We start from the raw sequence: 16,568 nt of genomic DNA, 5'->3' as shown, positions 1-16,568 counted from the left end.
CAGCAGTGTTGAGCCGAGGGATATCAATTGAGGAATTGATGGGTTGAAAAGACGGCGGCGATAGGTTCCCAGATAGTCTTAAGTCTTGTCGGAGGATTGATTTAGGAATCTGTAGCAGGTAGCGACCATGCAATATAGATAGATATAAAGATCGATCAATAGCAATGATGATCAAGTCCAGTGCCAGAGGAATGCCAAAAGAGGATTCCTAAACAGGATGGGAGTTCAATCTATATATTGATTAGTATAAACACTAACAATAGGAATAAACTAATACCTTTGGACAATTTCTATGTATACGAGGTTGTTATGGAGAATCAAGTACGTTGCAGCCTTTAGATGAAAGCCTGCATGATATAACATTGGAGTGCAAACAAAGCAAACATTAACCTCCAGGGATGAACCGAATCCTTTTATTATTCTTTTTTTATTATGATATTGCAAGGTATTAGAAGCCTAATAATATACGTCTGCGCAGAACCTAGAGGATTTTCTGGAAGTAAAGTAATATTATGCATTCATTTTCCTGTCGTGTGACAGATTCAATTGGCAATGAAACAAAAAAAGGGGTATGGATAAGTATAGCGAATATCTCCAGGCTCCGCAAAGCAAACCGCCGCAATATTAAATCAGATCACTGGTGACATTCAAAAAATCCTGCGCGGTAAGGACAATGTCTCCCTCCCTTGTGCCGGTGATCTATCATACACTGTAATAAATGGGAAACTGTACCAGACATGCTACCAGTGGAAACCTCGACCTCGTGCACAGTACGCTTACTGCGATACTACTTACTGTTGGATTAGCCGTGGGATGCTCGGACTCTGTTAGTATAGGGTTTGAATGTATGCCCTCTCGAGGGGGCGTAGACTATTCGGTAGCGCTAGTTGCCATTTTTCAATGGAAACTCTTATCTTTTTTTCGACATAGAGATAATCAAGACGATTCGAACCTCACCGGAAGAGTTAGATAGCCACTATAGGGCATTTTATCTGAGCTGAGATAACGATTCAGAAAGCCCCATCTCAACGGTGAGTGTTGGTCAGCCGGGAGGGCGCACGGGGTTAGCGGGCGGCGAGATGGCGGAAGGAATCCCTGGTCAGCTTGTTTCCCCTTGTTCGCAGTCGGCTTGTATGTCGTGGTGGCTACCCACTTTCTGCTGGTTGTCGACACAAATCTCCGGTCTTATCTGGCGCGTTCTTGAAATTGCCTGGCGGGTACCATTGGAGATCCAAGTCATGTCCAAGCCACTGGACACGGTACTGAAGCTTCCGATAGTGCATTTTTCCATTTCTTCCTCGTCAAGAACCGAAGGTCAGCATATTATCCCTACAGATCCTACACGACATACCGCTCAATCTCATACCGGATCCACCAAGACACAAAAAGTACTATCCCTTAGAACCAGGGAGAAAGTCGCCATGCCGACTTTCAGAATGCCCTTCTCGTCTATAAGTCGAGATCCAGTACCCTGGTGAGCTCATCCGGGACCGAATTGTGCTCCAAGGGACTATCTTGATGAGCCCAGCATGTCCTTCCCATGTAAACCGATAATCCATCCCCTCCAAACAACTGTGGTCTTCATCGAGTTTCTGTAGATCTGATTGGAATAAGCCGATAATGACAAGCCACTGGTTTTCTGACTTGGCTCGACATGATTTGTCACAGGCGCGCAGCAACTCGAAATCAGGAAAGTGGTGGACGACGTATCAATCTGGAGGACTGCTTGGGATAGAAGATAAGGAATATATGGTACGAGCAACGGCTTCAGGAAGAGGAAGATCCGGGCCTGCAGAGCGATCAGTTTTTAGAGACGCTACTCTTGCAGGACTTGAGGAAAGTCGGTTGAAGCGCGAAGAAAAGGAAACGACAAATAGGGAAGGTATAAACTCTGGAGTGCTCCGCCTTTTGGGCCTTGAGTCTCATCCATTATGGGTAGTCAGAGTATGGTGAGAAGTGAGGGCAATTAACGAATTATCGCAACATAAACAAAGTACTCCGTTGGGTAACTATGGTGAGGGTTTAGGAGCACCTCACTGGTTGATCACGTGATGGCTAGTTATGAAGGAATAACTTATGTAATCTAATTTACGACCCCGGGCTACCTGCCCTAATTGAACTTTACTTGAACCTGACTCTGAGTGCCCTAAAAGTGGCGACAGCTGAGATAGGAAGCCCCAGTAGGCAGGGTACATATGTACCAAAGCACAGCTTTCAGACCCACAATGTGTTATCGTCCGATCTTCCAGTCTGAAAATCGTCAAGATCAACCCTTACCTAACTACTCTATCAGGGACAGTCAGGGGCTGCGGTGGGGTTGGTGGCGCTGAGACGTAAAACCCTCTTGGCGCTTTTCTCACCAGTCTAGACTTGACCATTGATAGTACTCTAATAATAACTCTACAGATTGGACCCTGCAGTCTTCCCTTGTTGCGTGGCCAGGTGTGAAGGGGGTGACATTCTCGAATTGCGCCAATGATCATTCGATGCTCTCCAAGATCATACCTCACATTAACTTCCAAAAGCCACCAGGGACGATCAATGGAGCTCCAAACCGTGTCTGATTCCCTAGAGACCTCTCACAATCCATGACGTGCCACATTTTGTGAAATATGTTTCCTCCTTTGTTTGCTCTAATTATCAGGATCTTGTTCACTCTGAGACATGCCGGCATTTGCTACTGGTCCCTACTTGACTTGACTTGTACATCATTCCACTCCTTCTCTAGGCTTCCTATGACTATTCCTTTGTTGTCTCTTGGGTTATTTTGAAATCTTTCTACTCCATTCATTTATTATGTACAACAAGCGCAAAAATCGACCTTTGTCAACAGCGTTGTTTCTGATTGTCGCGACATACGTTTTCCTCTTCTGGCTCCCTAGTACAAAAACATGCCGAGGTCGTCTAGCAAAGCCAATCTCCAGAAAAGACAGCACTATTCGGCATGATGCTATCCGTCTAGATAAAGTCACCGAGCGATTCCCTGTTACAGAGTACATACCGCTACCAACAAGTTCAGCGAAAATTCCCCGCATACAGCATGACTTCCCTGAAGAAACCCACGGCGAGCGCAAGGCCAGACTCAAGAAGCGGGATGCTGTGAAGGAGGCGTTTCTTCATTCATGGAATGGATATAAGGATTATGCATGGATGCGAGACGAGGTGAAACCTCGCACTGGAGGGTACCAGGATACCTTCAATGGATGGGGTGCCACGCTTGTTGATTCGCTAGATGCGCTGGTGATTATGGGACTGGACGATGAGCTCCAGCTGGCTCTGGAAGCTCTGGAGGAAATCGACTTTACAACGACCAAGAGCAGGCAGGTGCCTGTCTTTGAGATCATCATTCGCTATATGGGTGGCTTTATTGCTGCTCATGACCTGACCGAGGGCAAACATCCTATCCTGCTGAGAAAGGCCGTTGAACTGGGCGAGATGATCTTCAATGCGTTTGATACGCATAATCGCATGCCCCAAGTGCGTTGGGAATGGATAAGGTATGCCAAAATAGAAAATACTATGCAACGAGAATTTGTGACTGACAATATCTAGATCCGCCCAAGGCAAAGAAATTACACCATCATCACGCACAAGCTTAGCGGAAATGGGCTCCTTGACGATGGAGTTCACCCGCTTGACCCAATTGACCGGTGATCCCAAATACTACGATGCCGTGCAGCGAATCATGAACGAGCTCGAGATCGGACAAGACAAGACCCGGATGCCTGGCATGTGGCCGACATGGATTAACACCGACCTAATGACATTCGACGATTCCGAATTCACTATCGGCGGATGTGCCGATTCCGCCTACGAATACTTGCCCAAGGAACACATTCTCCTGGGTGGACAGACAGATAAATATCACCGAATGTACGAAAAGGCCATTGAAACATTCAATGAGAATCTGCTGTTCAGAGGAATGACCCAGGATGAGGACCAACACATTCTCTTTACGGCTAACGTCGTCGCACTACGGGGTGACTCGAAGACCTTCCAGTACGCGCCTGACCACCTCAAGTGCTTCATGGGCGGCACCGTGGCTATTGGAGCTAAGATTTTCAATCGGCCGGAGGATATGTATGTTGCTCGGGGACTTACCGACGGCTGCGTCTGGGCATATGATGTTATGCCTTCAGGAATTATGCCGGAGGTTTTCAGAGTCAGTCCTTGCCAGCACATTGATGAGTGTCCGTGGGATGAAGAGCAGTGGATGTCAGATGTCATATCGCACTCTATCGATACCGAGGAGGACCGCGAAAAAGCGGAGGTCCAGATCGAGGTTGAGCGTCTGCCACCCGGTGTGACTAGTGTTCGAGACGCATCGTATAAACTCAGGTATGAATTTATCCCATTCCTCCCAGTGCAGCCCACTAACATATGTCCCATCCAGACCTGAAGCTCTTGAGTCTCTATTCGTCATGTACCGGATTACTGGAGATAAGACTCTGCAAGACTCAGCGTGGCGCATGTTTAAGAATATCGACAAGGCGACCCGAACTAAATTTGGCCACTCGTCTATCAACGATGTGCGTCATTTGAAACCAAAACACGAGGACAAAATGGAGAGCTTTTGGCTTGCCGAAACTTTGAAGTACCTCTATCTCATCTTTTCTGAGCCAGATCATATCAGTCTGGATGACTATGTGCTGTATGTTTGCGGCCAACTGTGTTTATACCGTCTTCATGAGCTAACCCTTTTTTTTAGGAGCACTGAAGCCCATCCTTTCAAACGACCAACAACTTAAGCGTTATAATATTGAGACTTTGTGTACAACTTTCATCTAATATCCCACATCCACACATCCTACAAGAAGCCATAATATAGAAATAAAATTATACATAAGCAGTAACATCAACAGAATTAATCTTCAAATCCTCCCGCCTCCTCAACTCAGCCTCATCCTCATCCTCATATTGAATCGAATACCGAATCTCCTTATGAATAACCATCTTATCCGCCCCCTCCTCATCCTCTAGCTCAGTCGCATAGCTCGCATGCCGAGTATGCGACCTCGGCATAAGCTCAATCAAATCCGACTCATCCGTAAACAAACCCCCAGACCCAGCCCTCATACCATTCTTCCCATTATCCAGCATCTGAAAGCTCAACTTCTTGCGCGGCGCGCTGAGAGGGAACATTGACCGACGCACTGGTGGGTAAACTGTATCCGAGCTGCCACTATGCCTATCCCTTGTATTATTTCCAAGTGCTCTGTGCGCATGGGTACTGGTATTAAGACACAGCGGAGCGCCCTGACCGGGGCCATGATTCTCTGACTGTCGCGACCGAGAACCAGAACCAGAAGCACTAACGGCCGGAGGAACCGGTGGCAGTCCTGATCCTGTACCAGCTCTTTTCCTCTGCATGCGAGAATGCGACTGGGACCTCGAAGCGGTATTTGAATTCGAGCCCGAGCCAGACCCGGTCTTCGAGCCTTCTCTTGTTCCGTTTGATCTTGACGCGCTACCTTCCAGCGTTGAGTCGCCCGCCGTACCGTAGTTGGTGCTGACGGCTGCCATGAAGGGTCGGAGACAGAATACACTGCATGCGACTAGGGCGTACTGGAGCTCGACTTGCATCCAGACTGTTGGTTTGACGGCGGCGAGGGTTGTGTCTTTGCTCTTTAGGGCTGTATGGAGGGTTGAAATGTGGATTAAGGAGAATATTATGAGGCTTGAATTAGGCGGTTAGTCTTGGATTTGAGATTGAGCATAGGGTGAATGCGGATTACTCACGGAAAGCGGAATATAAATGCGAAGCCGACGGCTAGTTTGCGGCGAACGGACATAAATAGGCCTTTAAGGAGGACCACGGCTAAGATGAAGAGAAGAAGCTCGGTTATAACGTCGACTGCTGCGATGAATTGCCATCGTATGTACTATTGTTGCGAGGTGAGAAACGGCTTCAGGGAGCTGATGCGTGGTATATCATGGGGTTTACGTACCAAGTCGTTGCATTGCCCACCATCACTCCGCCAAGGTGTGTTTAGCTCACAGTTGACTAGGACGATGAATATAGCAGGGATAACCCAGGCAGTGCACAGAGCTAATGTCGCCCAGGATGCGCGGTTATGTGGTTTCTGAGGCGTGAGGCGGAGGTAGATAGCCACGACACAGCATTTGGAGAGGTAAATGATTATCAGCGCGATGATATCGCTTGCTGCAATTAACTTTGATAGCTGCTCAGTTTGGGTCCATTGATACAAAGCAGTAGGATTCAAATGACAACTTACAGCTTGAATCTGATCGAGTCGACCATCCTTCAACAACGATATAGAAGTCCCGAACCCGCGCGAGCACGCATAAAAGATGAGACTTGATTGGACCACTGCGGTAGCCTGTACAACAAGTAAAATAATATGTCAGCGGTACGTACTCAGATAACTCTCCCACCCCAAACCTGACTCGACTCGTCAAGCCCTAACTCACTGTAGCACCCAACAAAATCCAATCATCGCGCGCAAACGGCGGAATCAGCATGAGCCGCACATACAGTCGAATCAAGAAACACGCGAGAGATACAACCAGTCCCATTGCGGCGGTAATTATCACCCATGCGCCATGATGTAAGTCATCGACGACCTCGAAGGGTGGCGACTGGCCTGGCGGCACATAGGGGCCCATGGCAGGGGAGGAAGCAGGAGCCGCCGCAAACGATGTAGTCTAAAAAAGTACCCTTCTTGTGGTTATGATCTATGTCATGTGGAGGGAAGGATATACTATGGTTGTAGTATGTGGAATGTATATATGGGCTTCGCTGATCAACACAGACACAGAAGCGACTGTGAAAGGCTGTCAGATCTGGGAGCCATGTGGACTGAATGGCGGGATGTAAATTACTGCGGAAGAAGGGGTTCAATTTGAGACGCTTGTATACGTTGTATAGAAAAGCACAAGCAGGAGGTATGCGGGCGTCAAGGCGAGGCAATAAAGGTTAAGCTAGGTTCCATTTCTCCCACTCACTTGGGATTGTGAATTATTCTGCCTTCGTAGGTCATATGCCGATATCCGATAAAAAGATAGACTATCGAGTTCAGGCATGTACGTAAATAGGGCTGGTGGGATTCGCTCGATGTGAGCGGATGCTGTAGGCGGTATTCGAATGCGTATGGCTGGTTTATCCCTTTCTTTCGTTAAAGGATATAAATGGTGGCAATTATCATTTTTGGTTTAAGCGAAGGTCATCTGGTTGGAATGGTGATTTTACTTCTCTCCCTCACGTCGAACTTCGATATGGTACGGAGTTATCCGTACTGTGAGCACGCGTTTAGGGCACGGCGGCCCGCTGTAGGGTTGTCGATCATCGTGCGCCCCTTCAGAAGTAGGCTGTGGGTCTTTAGGAGGTTGTGATCCGATAGGCCATGTGGTTTTCTCTTGAGCAAATAAAGCGAGGGGTTCATGCATCCACCCGTTATTTGGTTCGAGCCAGGCATGGAGTGTGGCGGAATTGTCTGGGGGATAAGCAACGAGGGACGTGCGACAGGGATTGATAGGTCTAGATGGCTAGCGCAAATGATGCATCAGAAATGTGTCGGGCAGCGGTGCCGAAGGGGTTAGGTTTGTTTATATTTCGTACTTTGTGTTGGCTACAATTTCGGTGAATGCGCTCTTAAACAAGTCATGGTTTATATACAACAGCGATAGAAATATATAGAAGGATTAGAAGGATTTAAATTAGCATTACAACCCCGATAGTCAGTCAAGACTCCAATATCTTCCAAGATTAAAGATAATATTCAACCCCTGGCATGCAAGGTTGCAATAGCCCCATTCCGGGCAAGAGACAAGGGATAGCAAACCCCAAAAATTAGTTTCAACAGTCCCATTCCTGATTGAATTAGATGCAGCACCATTCGGCAAAGAACGATGTATCATTCGGATCGCTGCCTGGGTGTTCCGAGGAGATGTGCTCTCCCACATGGTGCACGAGAATTTTCCTTAGACCATGCCTTGCTCCCACGTCAATACCACGCTTCAATCCCGGAAATTCAGTGGCCGTCATGACTCTAGTCCTTTGGGTTTTCTCCTAATACCTGCTTCTTCTGGTTACATTCTTTTTTGTTAGCTTTATTAGAGTGTGCTTTTGTCATTGGGCGCTTTCGTACTTCGCACCCTAGATCCTCCGGGGCGTCGAGTTGCCAGGGGATATCGACTTTCGTTCTTATTCTCGCAATCCCCTATATTTTTGCGGAGAATTTTATTTTCTCCTCTTCAATAGAGTCTATTCAGTCTTTCGGCCACACGCGTGATCATGACAATCATCAGCAGGTCCAGACCTGACTCGCAGCAGACGATGACTGGCCTTGACGACGAGGAGTACGCAGAGAAAGGCCTTGTTGAGCCTCAGTATATGGGCACGCTGGCGGATAAGCGTGATATGAATGCTCTAGGTCGAGTGCAGGTTCTACGAGTAAGTTGCTCTGCTCTTGTTGTTCCGGCTGTGTTAACATCAGGAAGAGAAACTTTCGGTTTATTTCTATTGTTGGATTTGGATGCACTTTGATCTGCACATGGGAAGTTATCTTGACGTATGTGCGAGTCCCTGCATATAATAATCATGCAGACTACTGACTCCATTAATAGATTGTTGGCGGCTGGCTTGACCGATGGGGGTACCGCGGGCTTGATATGGGGGTTCATCAGCGTCTCATTGGGGTTTACCCTTGTCTACGCCAGCATTGCTGAGATGGCCTCGATGTATGTGACTGTCGGCTTACTGCTTCTTCACAAATAACCGCTAATCAATCGATAAATAGGGCTCCCACTGCTGGTGGACAGTATCATTGGGTGTCGGAGTTCGCACCAAAGAGAGGACAAAAGTACCTCAGCTATATCACAGGTAACATAGCCAGTTCCTGTGTAAGCCTAATCCGCTAACATATCATCTCAGGATGGCTTTCTGCAATGGGGTGGCAATGCGCCATTGTATCCATCGCGTACCTTGCTGGCACAATCATTCAAGGCCTGATCGTCTTGAACCAGCCAGACTATAACTTCCAGCGATGGCATGGCACCATGCTAGTAATTGCCATCTCGACATTCTCAATCTTATTCAACACCTTCCTAGCCAAGAATCTTCCCTTCGTGGAAGGATTGATTTTGATCATTCATGTTGTTGGTCTGTTCGCTATCATTATCCCGCTGTGGGTACTCGCACCACGCAACAATGCCCACGCAGTCTTCACCACGTTCAACAATGGGGGCGGCTGGGATAGCCCTGGGACGGCAACAATGGTCGGTTTGTCTACTACCATAACATCCATGCTTGGTTATGATTGCTCGGTTCATATGTGTAAGGAAGAACTCTATGAACGACCACAGACTTGGTAAATCATGCTGACATTCAAAAGCCGAAGAAATTAAGGACGCATCAGAGACACTCCCTAAGGCAATGATGTCCTCTGTCGCCGTTAATGGCGTGTTGGGGTTCATTATGTTGATCACACTGTGCTTCACCTTAGGCGAGGTCGACAGAGTCCTCGATACCCCGACCGGATTCCCATTTATCCAGATATTCTACAATACCACGGGTAGCATCGCCGCGACAAACGCCATGACGGCCGTGCTGGTGGTGACGCTGACCGCCAGCACAATCACCGAAGTGGCGACGGCATCGCGCCAGCTTTGGTCGTTTGCCCGGGACGAGGGACTGCCCTTTTCGTCCTTTTTTGCATATGTAAGCCACGTCTTCCTCATCCTAGTAAGAGGTGTAAATTCAGCAATATTAACACATAACCAGGTCACACCAGGCTGGAACATCCCCCTCAACTCCGTGATGGTGTCTCTAGTCATCACAGTGCTACTATCGATGATCAACATCGGATCAGAGGTCGCTCTGAATGCCGTCATCTCGCTCACCATCACATCCCTTTTATCCGCTTATATCATCTCGATCGGGTGCGTATTCCTAAAACGCATTCGGGGCGAGCCGCTCCCACACCACCGGTGGTCACTTGGGAAATTTGGCATGGCAGTGAATCTTGGAGCGTTGGCGTTCCTGTGTCCGATCTTTGTCTTTGCGTTTTTCCCTCTATCGACGGATGTTACGGCTGAAACAATGAACTGGAGTGTGGCGATGTATGTTGGCATCATTGGATCTGCGACTATTTATTATTTGGTTCGGGGAAGACATCATTTTATTCCGCCTGTGGCTTTGGTCCAGCGGGATGAAAATAGTTAGAGTGTTTGGTTGGGCTGGAGGATTTGTTTTCTTTTCTGTTATTATTTTTCTGTTTATGTTTGGATGCTAGAGATGACGTGATGACGTGACGTACTCCGTATATAGGTACGGTCTTGGGATTCTGCTGTTATTATCGAGTATCATTATTTCATTCGTCTTCAAACAAACCAACATAGTATAATAATGACGTGGTACACACCCCTATCTGTGATGATAGTTACTCGATTGGGAGGTCTCGGAAGTTCAGCCGGCCATCGGCATTAAAATTAAGTTATCAGATGGAACCTGTTAGCCCTTCTAAGGTTTCTTCCCCCTATAACTCAAACGCTTTATAACTACGGAGTACTCCGAACTCCGTACTTTGTATGCAAACCCCAGCCTTCCTACCCGACGTGACAAAGAATATCGAATGGACCAATGCAAGATCGCGAATGCAGTGCCACTAGTATAGAATAGAGACTTGGTGAAAACACCAAAAGCCCGGGGGACGGGCTACATATGCGCGAAAGAATCAGCTGATCTCGGTAGGGAGTGGTTTCAGCTATGTGTTATTATTGAATCGACCGGCCTATCAGTGAACCTTTCAGCCTGAAAGCTCCAGGGGTGATCTGTTTTACTGGTTTTCTAGAACATCCCTAGCTCGTTCAAAATCCGACCCACTGATTGATCTCGGCCTGGTATCCCCACATTGGACCGGATGGTTGGGAAATTGGTTTACCGAGGGTTAGGGACGTGTAAGCTATGAGAGCTGTGATGGGCCAACGGGATACGTAACTCTACCGGTAGGTCCGGCTGGTCGGAAAGTGGGGGAGTCTATAGAGCGAGATCCATTTGGTATTTTGTAAAGACGGGGCCTCGAGGCTTGGACTCAGGGGATTTTGATTGCAATCAGTGCCCCTTTGCAAATAGAACACACATCATGTGGAGAGTGTCGTGACACGTTGGGTTATCAGATGGGATTTGATTACATACTCGGACATTGGAATCCGCTGTTTGCTATCTGATTGATCTGATAACCGAGGTATCATGTATGGTACTGTCACGTTACATACATTACACCTGTTCCAATTCAACATTTCCTGTCGGCCCACCCCGGAACTTGCATTTTCTTGTGCGAATTCAAAACATCCGTGTCGAACCCCCCCTGGTCAACGTAAGATATGTCCATATCATATGACATTTGAATATGGTAGCAGCCAACTGGGACTCTCTCGGCGGTTTCCGCCACCGAATACGGGTAAAGTACAAGTGCACCTTCATATGCACCGTCGATCTGGATGGATACAATGACCCCAAATGGAGCCGGTGCCATATCCAGTAGTCGAGTCCTGATTACTGCTGACATTCGAGATCAACGATAAGTCGAGATCTTATATTCGAGCTCTATTTACATGTAAACGATCAAGGCCGGAACCAACCGCGTAACATACTGGTGACGAGGAATGTGGCGAATCTGATAAAATCCCTGTTCTGTTTCCGATCTTCAACGCTGAGACCCTGTATTTCTCATTCCCATACCGTCATTTTCGCTTTTCCCAATTCTCTTTACGGAACTATCGTCCCGACCAATTCTTCGGATCCGCTTTCTCTTCCCTCATCCCACTATTCTGTTTCCATGCTCTATTCATAGAAAGGAAAAAAAAAGGGGGTTCTACTACATCCCCTTGCCATCGTCACGTCTCGACTCATATACCCCGGTCTTCCCTCATTGCGCCGACTTTTGTACAACTTTTCGGTGACTCCCAACACTCCTCTCAATTTCGTCATGGGTAGGTGGAGGACACCCAATCCCAATTCAATCCCAGACTCACATGCTGATCAAATTAGTTCATGCCGTTCAATCCATCATGCCGTCGCCGACTTATGCGTCAACGGGGTCCCCCCCCCGCAGAGGCACTTATCAGGAAATCCCAAAGTCCTCGACTTCCCACCCAGATAACCCAATTCCAGAAGAGCCTCGAGGTGTGCGTTCTCTCTCGGTGACCGACATCAATTTCAACGTCATCTCCTCGGGCTCCTCCCAGGGCACTGCATCGAGCGGCTCAAATTCCCCCAATAGCCCTCTAACTCCACCCACCGAGTCCCAATCGGAGGATGAAAATGCAGAGGAAAAGGTCGAGGATGGTCGGCAACGTCGACGAGCATCTACTGTCCTCATCTCACAGAACTCGGACGACATGCGAAGGGTGTTGGGGAATGTTGGCACAGCGGGTACTCAGAAGCTTCAATCCCTCTGCTGTGGTGGGGGTTGTTGCCGGGGACAGGCATTGCGCCCTGTAGATGGACCGATCTCAGGCTTCAATTCCATCGTTGGACCTGTTGGCAATAAGGCCTTTGATAGCCTCAAGCTGAACCTGGATCTCCTCACCATGGACAGTGAACTTTCCAACATTGCCCCGCTCCCAGAGAAGACCGTTTCATTCAAGCCGATCCCGGCATCGGCGGTCGATCTGACCTTTGGCCCTGCAGACCACCCGCCGGAATTCGTGCAGCCGCACCCACCTTACCAGGTGTACCGTGCGCCTCTGTTCCACACCCGTGAGTTGACAGGGCCCGGTGCCGAGAAACGTACATACCACTTTGATATCGATGTCACCGACTACCCCGCCGAAAGCGGGATGGTTGACTTTGTAGTTGGCGGTGCAATTGGCGTGTGCCCCAAGAACAAGGACTCCGAAGTCGAAGAGGTGCTCAACCTCCTAGGTGTCCCAAAGTCTATGCGCGATAAGAAAGTCCTTATGCGCACAACCAAAGGCCGCTGGCCGACAATCTGGGGCGACGACAAGCCTCGCGAGCTGATCACTACCCGTCGCGAAGTCCTAAGCTGGTGTTCCGACATCCAGAGTTACGCCCCAACAAAGCCACTCTTCCGCCTCCTCGCCGAATACACAAGCGAGCCAAACGAGAAGAAAATTCTCAAATACCTGTCCTCAGCCCAAGGTCAAGGTGCATTCTGCGACCTACGCACAAGCTCTTTTGTCTCCCTCACCCAACTCCTAACCGCCTTCTCAAGCTCTCAACCACCTCTCGACCACCTTCTCTCCGTTCTCAACACCCTCATGCCCCGCTTCTACTCCCTCTCCCAAGACCCCCAGATCTCCTGCCATTACAAAGGCACCGAATGCCGACGCCTAATTGAGATCGCCGTCACAGTCGCCGAATCCGATGACTGGCGCGGTGGGTCCCGCACAGGCGCAGGGTCCGGGTTCCTGGAGTCCCTCGCACGGCGAGCGATTGCCGCCGAAGCCTCTGGCGAGAAAGTCGACCTACATGTACCCATGTTCCGAGGACTGATGGCGAACCCGCTTGCAACGCGTTTTGCCTCGGACGGTCCAATGCTGCTCATTGGTGCGGGTGTTGGCATCGCGCCTTTCCGCGGCTTCGTGCAGCGCCGTCTGCAGTCGGCAAACTGCGCCAATAAGGTCTGGGTGCTGCAGGGTGTCCGTGACTCGCTCCTTGATGAGCTTTACTCGGGCGAGTGGGGCGTGCATGAGGATAAGGTGCGCACTGTTGTGCAGAGCCGTAGGGGCGAGAGTCGCTATGTGCAAGAGGAGGTGAGACACCAGGCTGATCTTGTTTGGTTTGTGATCAACTCGCTTGATGGTCGTGTCTTTGTTTGTGGTTCGGGTAAAGGTATGGGTGAGGGTGTTGAGGCTGCTCTTATTGATGTTGCTATGGCCAAGGGTAATCTCAATGCTCAAGAGGCCGATATGTTCTGGCAGCGGAAGAAGGAGGCTGGACAGTATATTGCTGTAAGTTTTGATGTGTTTTGATGTTTGTGGGTTATGCTGACTTGCTGTAAGGAAACTTGGTGATCACTTCAATTATACGTGGTTGGCTTGACGCATTATGCCTTGATGGCTAAGTGCTCATTCCAACCATATGCAAAAAACATTGGTCTTTCCTCTGTACATATTTATTCCTGCCCGCATGTAGAAGCTCTGCGGTTGTTTGTTTTTTTCTGTTACGAGCCCATGGCTAGACACACTCGACCAGGTCGTCGACTGGCCTTCCATCATTTTGCTCTTCGCCCGATTCATGTTCATTTTAGCGAGGTGGTTATCTGTTTTTTTCTTCGTTTATATTTTGGTATCCCAGTTCTTGTTCCTCAGTTTCATCCCTTGTGATCTTTCATCCAGTTTAAGTTGAACATGCATAAATCAATATTTGTTTCTATCTGAATATTCATTCTCCATACACTGTTGCCATGTGGTATTTGCTGCTCTCTTCAGGACAGTCTCAGATCCCAACCCAAAACAAAAAACCGACGACACAATAGTCCTACAATAGTTTACCAACTTATACAAAGGGGATCAAACATCAAACATCATTGATCTCTAGCTTTCTTCTCAACGGCCATCCTCAGCTGACCATCTGAACTATTCATCGTTCTCCTAATTTACGCCACCTACCATCTACAGCTATGAGGCTTTCATCGGTCCTCTCCTAATTGTTGCAAGTGCATATTCAGTGTTAAATGTCTGAACTTGTTTTTCATTTTCATCCTATTCTCTCTGATTCCATCTGCATCAATGAGCCCCAACAACTCTAGCTTACTATTCCATCGGCTAGTACGGAGTACATATGCCGTCAATTTGAGATTGAGGAGTGACTGCTCCACATAAAGTAGCGGTGTAGTGGTAACTCTGAGGCAGCTTGAAAAAAGAAACAATGTTGTTGAGACGTCGAATGAGATCTACCCAAAATGCCAGGTTAAAATAGGGACGGCGTGTGCAAAAGGTCAACCCATCACTAAAGCATGGCAGCAATTGCCACGACAGCGGCTGCCCCCATTGGCGCAGCAGTAATCATGGCGGCTGCCCCATTGGGAGTCTTAGTTGCCTGACTGGCAGTGAATAAAGCTGTTCCGGCCGTGACATCGATCCCGTAGGAAGTGTAAGACTGCGTTGGCATATTTTTGATGGAGGTAGAGGTGGAAGTTGAATAGGAAACGCCTGCAGTGGTGCCGGTGACTTTCACGCTAAACGAACAAGAAGGAGACTCGGTAACCTTGGCGAAAGTACAATCGAAGTTGTGGGTTCCAGTCACAGCATTGATCGATCCCGAGCCCGACACGGTATAGACACCCGTGAGACTGTAGGTTTTGGGGCCCTGGATCATGGTCCAGGGTGTAGCGATCTCGCAATCAGACTTGGGCGCATCGCTCAGACATCCGATTCTGTAGGTGGTAGCGACGGCATTGATCCCAGCGACGCTGGCAGCTGTGCTGGTCCATGGGTGGAGGTTCAGTTGACGAACCCACTCCATTCCGCCCCCGAAATAGTTGATTCTAGTGGCTCCATCTGCGGTTACGAGAGCGGCTAGCGCCGTTGCGAGAAACAAAATGATACGCATGATGGATTTCGTTTTTGGAAAAAGCTTGTATGGAAAAGCAACCGACGAGGGAAGAAAGAGAAAGGAAAGAAATAAAGGGGAAAAAGTCCTCTTTAAGCCGCGTTCTTCCAGCCAACAGGGCTCCCCGCATGAACTCAGCCTTGTAAACGGGCTGATACCCTGCCAAGCTATGCAGCTAAACAAAGTGAGACAGTCTTATCGGGCCACAAGGGACATGTATAGGGCACCTAGTAAACCCTCCATTTGATATTCATCTTCTGAGCAATGAAATAGAGAAACTGACTGCAAAAACAATGAAGTCCATCTATATGTATTTCTTCCCGTGGAGTGGCGTTTCAACATCCCTGCATCAGGTTGGGGCCATCATCGGGCAGTGACATGACTCACCGCCAACGCACAGGAAGTTGCGCTTATTTTATATACTGTTATTGGATTTTGTTTAAGAAGAATGGTTTCTCCAATGATGATTCACTGGATATATGTATGGATTTCGACATGACTTGGCGAGCTGTTGAGATAGGCAGCAGAATTTGGGGTGGATGCCCGATAGTTCAGGCCAGTGGCTTATGATATAGTTATCTAGACGCAATAACTAACTAACTAGTAGTGAGCGACACAGGACGACACCAATCGCCGGCGATATAGGCTCTATGCCATGCAAGTGTGAGACTTCTGGTTAAAAGCGCCCTCAATCAGTGTACATGTTGCCAGCATAGATAGTAAGCTGCAAGACCTAGCAAGTCATAGTAAGAGTATCTACACATAGATAGCCAGCCATACACTTCTCTGTCTTCCTGATTCCCTGCTATCTCATCAACTTACCATAAGCCCCAGTAGTTCCAGGCTTCTCCCCTTGGCAATTTCTCTGAATACTTCCTAGATACGTCTGCAGCTGTCCCATTGTGTGTTTCCCGCTAGTAACTAGTCTTTACAGGGGGGTGCGAACTATTTAACATCCACTTGTTCGAACCCCTTTCACACCAGATGCTAATCTATATATGAGTTAGATCGTGTTGGGCCCGCAGGCCCC

General features: G+C 48.3%; 5 protein-coding genes across 5 annotated transcripts; 3 read left to right on the top strand and 2 right to left on the bottom strand.

Moving 5' to 3' along the window:
• Positions 1–2,796: 2,796 nt before the first annotated feature.
• Positions 2,797–4,748, top strand: N7518_005119 (glycoside hydrolase family 47 protein; the record flags this gene model as incomplete). The annotated part of the gene is made up of 4 exons (XM_057186046.1): positions 2,797–3,497; positions 3,553–4,338; positions 4,394–4,651; positions 4,709–4,748. 4 exons carry the CDS (start codon positions 2,797–2,799, stop codon positions 4,746–4,748), a joined length of 1,785 nt encoding a protein of 594 aa, XP_057042816.1.
• An 88-nt stretch (positions 4,749–4,836) lies between these two features.
• Positions 4,837–6,627, bottom strand: N7518_005118 (uncharacterized protein; the record flags this gene model as incomplete). The annotated part of the gene is made up of 5 exons (XM_057186045.1): positions 4,837–5,677; positions 5,740–5,882; positions 5,949–6,173; positions 6,237–6,341; positions 6,433–6,627. 5 exons carry the CDS (start codon positions 6,625–6,627, stop codon positions 4,837–4,839), a joined length of 1,509 nt encoding a protein of 502 aa, XP_057042815.1.
• A 1,627-nt stretch (positions 6,628–8,254) lies between these two features.
• N7518_005117 (putative GABA permease) lies at positions 8,255–10,183 on the top strand (the record flags this gene model as incomplete). Its single annotated transcript, XM_057186044.1, has 7 exons — positions 8,255–8,413; positions 8,461–8,531; positions 8,587–8,700; positions 8,760–8,842; positions 8,894–9,295; positions 9,354–9,679; positions 9,743–10,183. The coding sequence occupies 7 exons, from the start codon at positions 8,255–8,257 to the stop codon at positions 10,181–10,183; spliced, it is 1,596 nt and encodes a 531-aa protein (XP_057042814.1).
• A 1,765-nt stretch (positions 10,184–11,948) lies between these two features.
• Positions 11,949–13,998, top strand: N7518_005116 (FAD binding domain protein; the record flags this gene model as incomplete). Its single annotated transcript, XM_057186043.1, has 3 exons — positions 11,949–11,952; positions 12,011–13,935; positions 13,987–13,998. The coding sequence occupies 3 exons, from the start codon at positions 11,949–11,951 to the stop codon at positions 13,996–13,998; spliced, it is 1,941 nt and encodes a 646-aa protein (XP_057042813.1).
• A 937-nt stretch (positions 13,999–14,935) lies between these two features.
• Positions 14,936–15,538, bottom strand: N7518_005115 (uncharacterized protein; the record flags this gene model as incomplete). Its single annotated transcript, XM_057186042.1, has 1 exon — positions 14,936–15,538. One exon carries the CDS (start codon positions 15,536–15,538, stop codon positions 14,936–14,938), a length of 603 nt encoding a protein of 200 aa, XP_057042812.1.
• Positions 15,539–16,568: the final 1,030 nt, after the last annotated feature.

This window comes from Penicillium psychrosexuale (genome assembly GCF_028828465.1).
Source record: "Penicillium psychrosexuale strain IBT 29551 chromosome Unknown utg000003l, whole genome shotgun sequence".
In the NCBI taxonomy this organism is placed as follows: Eukaryota; Fungi; Ascomycota; class Eurotiomycetes; order Eurotiales; family Aspergillaceae; genus Penicillium; species Penicillium psychrosexuale.
This window is presented reverse-complemented; position numbering and strand designations above follow the sequence as displayed.